Consider the following 3,666-nt stretch of genomic DNA (forward strand, 5'->3'; position numbering starts at 1 on the left):
AACACCACAATTTCCAAATTGTGGGACAATAAAGCGACTTTCTATTTTATTTTCTTATTCTAAGTGTAATCCTGACCCCAATCTTAACCAAAACTTAGCTCACATCACACTGTCCCTAAACTAAAAATTGGGGCTTTTTGTATTAGGGACATGGCTTTGGTCCCCATAAGGCCTATTGCTATAGAGAAGATTACCTGAAAAGGTTCTAAACCTGCTCATAAACCAGTGCAAAGACACACACACGTTTAGGCATGCTTTAACATGGTTAAAATTTGTTACTGATTAAAAGATATGAGAGAAGAAAAACAAGCACAAACAGATTTTACATCTAGTGTGGGTTACGGCATGCCACACTTTGCGACAAATCACAGAGATGACACTGAACAGTCAGTGTGAAGCCAAGATCAGAGTTTGATTTAAAGGCAGTTTTATGAGCTATAAGCTACAAAGAAAAGTCCTTCTTTGATCTTTGATCCAAACTATGTAGTCTGCTCCATTATTGATGGTATAGTTAGAAATAAATCTGGGAAACAACCTGTCAAAACAAGTTTCATTTTGCTGTCTTGATTTCAGCTTAAGGAGCTGAATCATCAAGCGGGTTATCGAGGACTGTGAACCTAAAGAGGTGAGATTTGACAGAAACAAACAAACGACTAGATCTCAGCGCCATGCTTTAGTCTGACCTGAGGTTCTTCCCCGATGCCCTGTATGCGGTTTACGCTCCCTCACTGCGGAAAGACACACCGTCCATGAAATACAGTGATCCTTTTGTTTGATGGTGGAAAGACGAGTGGAAACATCAACATTCAACGAAAAGGCTTTGGTTCCTTTAACTAAAAGCAAACTTAAGGTTTGCCTTCAGAGATATAATAAAAGGGTTTAGTCGTGGTATGATTGCATAAATAATCTCTTCTTTATAAAATTCTAAAAATCCAAATAAAAAAAAATAAAAAAATCCAAGCCAATTTAATGCCTAATATTAGTGACAAAAAATAATGGAGCAAAATCTGAGTTAGCCGGGTTTCTGCTAATCAAAGCAAGCGATTAATTAACTCTTATCTATTTCGCTTAACGCTTTCTGCCTCTATAAAGGTTTAAGTTTTGGCAGTTTATAAGCGTGACGATGTCTGGATGAAAAGGCATCAGCAACGACCTTAGAGAAGTGACCGCTGCCTTTTAATAATCCAGGAAGTGTTTTCATTCTAGTGTCAAACTACTTCTACACAGAGATAAAGATTACTCACAAATTAAAGCATCCGCTACCAAAAAAAAATAAAATAAAATCAATGAGTTACAGGTGAGACTCAGTAGACTTAAATTTTTAGCATGTTTAATTTTTAGTTTTATGACCAGACCTTCAGGAGAAAAATAAAGAAATACAAGGAAATGTTTTTTTTTTTTTTTTTTTTTAAGGGTTCAGCTTTCTAAACAGAATGAAAAAGGATGACCTGAGTATAACGCACCATCATCTTTGATGATTTATACTATAGGAGCTGTGATGGAAATCCAAGTAGGGTTGGACAATAATAAAAACACATTTCCTATATATCAATAAACATCATAATGATTACAGCACTGGTCACCGACTGACCTTCATAGATGTAGTTTTTGTGAGTTTTTTAAAATATTTTTCTACAGCAAATAATTCTTGAATGTTACATTACAGGGCTTTTATATATTTATATTTATATATGATCAAATAAATGTCATACTGGATTCTGTTGACATCTTTTTTGTGCAGTCTGTCTTGAGGCTCTCATTTTATTGATATCATATCAAATATTTCATAAAGGTCATTCTGTTGGAGCAGCTGAAGCTGCTGAAACCCTCCAACCAATCTACAACCACAAATCTGTGAAATAATCAAAGTGACACAACAGCGTAGTCAAAGTCCGGACCTCGGCACTTGATGAACAGCTGTCAGAATCATTTTCTATAATTCATGTTTTTACTAATTAAACCTAGTATTACCTACCTGTCACTTATTAAGTTTAATGATTTCCAAATAAGTGGTCCTCCTAAGTGTCAATCATTCTGGTGATATGTTTATGTAAGGCCATCCTACGTGCTCGTCCATAGTTAGCTATCTTTTTTTGCGCATGCCCACTTTCAGGAATTCATGTGTTGCGAGCTACGGTTTCAGACAGCCATTGAAGCTCGCATTTCTCTCCACGGTTCTTTGAAAATAGCCAAGGGTCTATGAAGTGTATGAGAAGAAAACAAAGGCCTCAGAAGAGGCAGATATATCCCAGAATGCTTTAAGCTTTCCTCGCAAAGCATTATGGGATTTGCTGCCACTGTCGCCATTAGCTGTTGCTTCCCAAACAGTGACGACTAATAACAAAGATGGTGCAGCCAGCACACAGTGGAGGAGGAGTTACGTAACCAACGGGAAGCAAAAAGCACTGATCATCTGACCAAACGGTCAATTAACTGAGTTCACTATAAAGTCCACTATATAGTACCCTCTCTATATAGTGATTGAAATAGGATCTTGCATGCTCTCGCACACATTTAATAGACCTTCCCTTTTGGGAGCAGGTACAGATTACCCTAGTAAACTAGCCCCACCCACCAGTGGCCAAAATCATTTTTGCCTGCGAGAGGTCTAGCTTCACAACACAGAGATGTGTGTATAATTTTTGGATGCAAAGCGGCCGAGGTTTTGAGGGCGTGACAACAAAGCTGCACAACGCTGGAGAAAGCACAACAAGGAAGATGGCAACAACTATTGAACAGTGGCATGCACTGCGGCGAGAATATTATACTTTAAAGCGTCACTATATGGTCCAATAACCCATTTAATGCGCAATTTAAAAGAATTTCCAAAGTTGAGAGGACTGCAGCAACCAGCGGACCTTCGAGGCTAACGGCATCCAGGGCTAACCGCAGCCCGTCTGCCTCTCCCGGCATAGTCGCGTGTGAAGGACCGCTGGCTCTGATGGTGATTTTTGACTCAGTTTTGGAATCAGTTTTGGGAGGATTAGATTTGGGGTTTTCGTTGAAACATGAGCAGGAAGAGGCTCTATGCCAGGGCCCAGGGGGCACCAAGGGGCCCTCAAGGACCACAAGGGGTGCCCTTAGAGTCTTCTGAAAAAAGAACAACTCAACAGTGAGCTACGTTTGAAATTTCATTGTATTCTGTTATAGAACATTTCATCATTTAATAATATATGGAATTTAAGCATTTATAGAGATTTCAAAATGAAAATGTCTAAAAGAAAATTATAAATTTAAAGAAACGATAAAGGTATGTTTATGATGTATGAAGTTTAGGTGAACGTTGACCCTTGCAATCAATTCATAGGTCAGTATTGGTAGCCCATCCTGTGACTCAGTGCCCCTGAATTAGCCCTCAACTGTAAAAAGGTTGGTGACCGCTGCTCTACGCTCATTTTTAAGAAGGACACATTCGCTGTTTTACAGACAGGCTGTTTGTTTACACTCCCCCAACAGCTTTCTGTCACGTGTCCTACGTAACAGTCAGTTGCGCTCATTGGTCAGTGCGTTGGCCAATAGGCACAGTCAAGGTTTGAAAAACAACGGGTTGTTCTCATCAACAATCTTCCGATGTCTCATTCATCGGGGCCAGACTAAATTACACATTTAATTAATCTCACATTTAGTCTGGCTTATCAGGCCAAGGATCCAGTGATGTCTCCTCAT

At 39.0% G+C, this 3,666-nt stretch overlaps 1 protein-coding gene across 2 annotated transcripts in view; it reads right to left on the bottom strand.

Annotated features, from left to right (window-relative positions):
- Nucleotides 1-3,666, bottom strand: part of ccdc9 (coiled-coil domain containing 9) — a 35,020-nt gene that overhangs the window by 15,905 nt on the left and 15,449 nt on the right. The window contains exon 10 of one of the 2 annotated variants that reach the window (XM_015399390.1): nucleotides 684-728. The exons of the other annotated variant lie outside the window; for it this stretch is intronic. Within the exon in view, the coding sequence (XP_015254876.1) occupies nucleotides 684-728 (45 nt within the window). The remainder of the gene's footprint in view (nucleotides 1-683; nucleotides 729-3,666) is intronic. 2 annotated transcript variants of the gene reach the window in all.

Source organism: Cyprinodon variegatus, unplaced genomic scaffold (genome assembly GCF_000732505.1).
Source record: "Cyprinodon variegatus isolate N-32 unplaced genomic scaffold, C_variegatus-1.0 Scaffold1006, whole genome shotgun sequence".
Classification (NCBI taxonomy): Eukaryota; Metazoa; Chordata; class Actinopteri; order Cyprinodontiformes; family Cyprinodontidae; genus Cyprinodon; species Cyprinodon variegatus.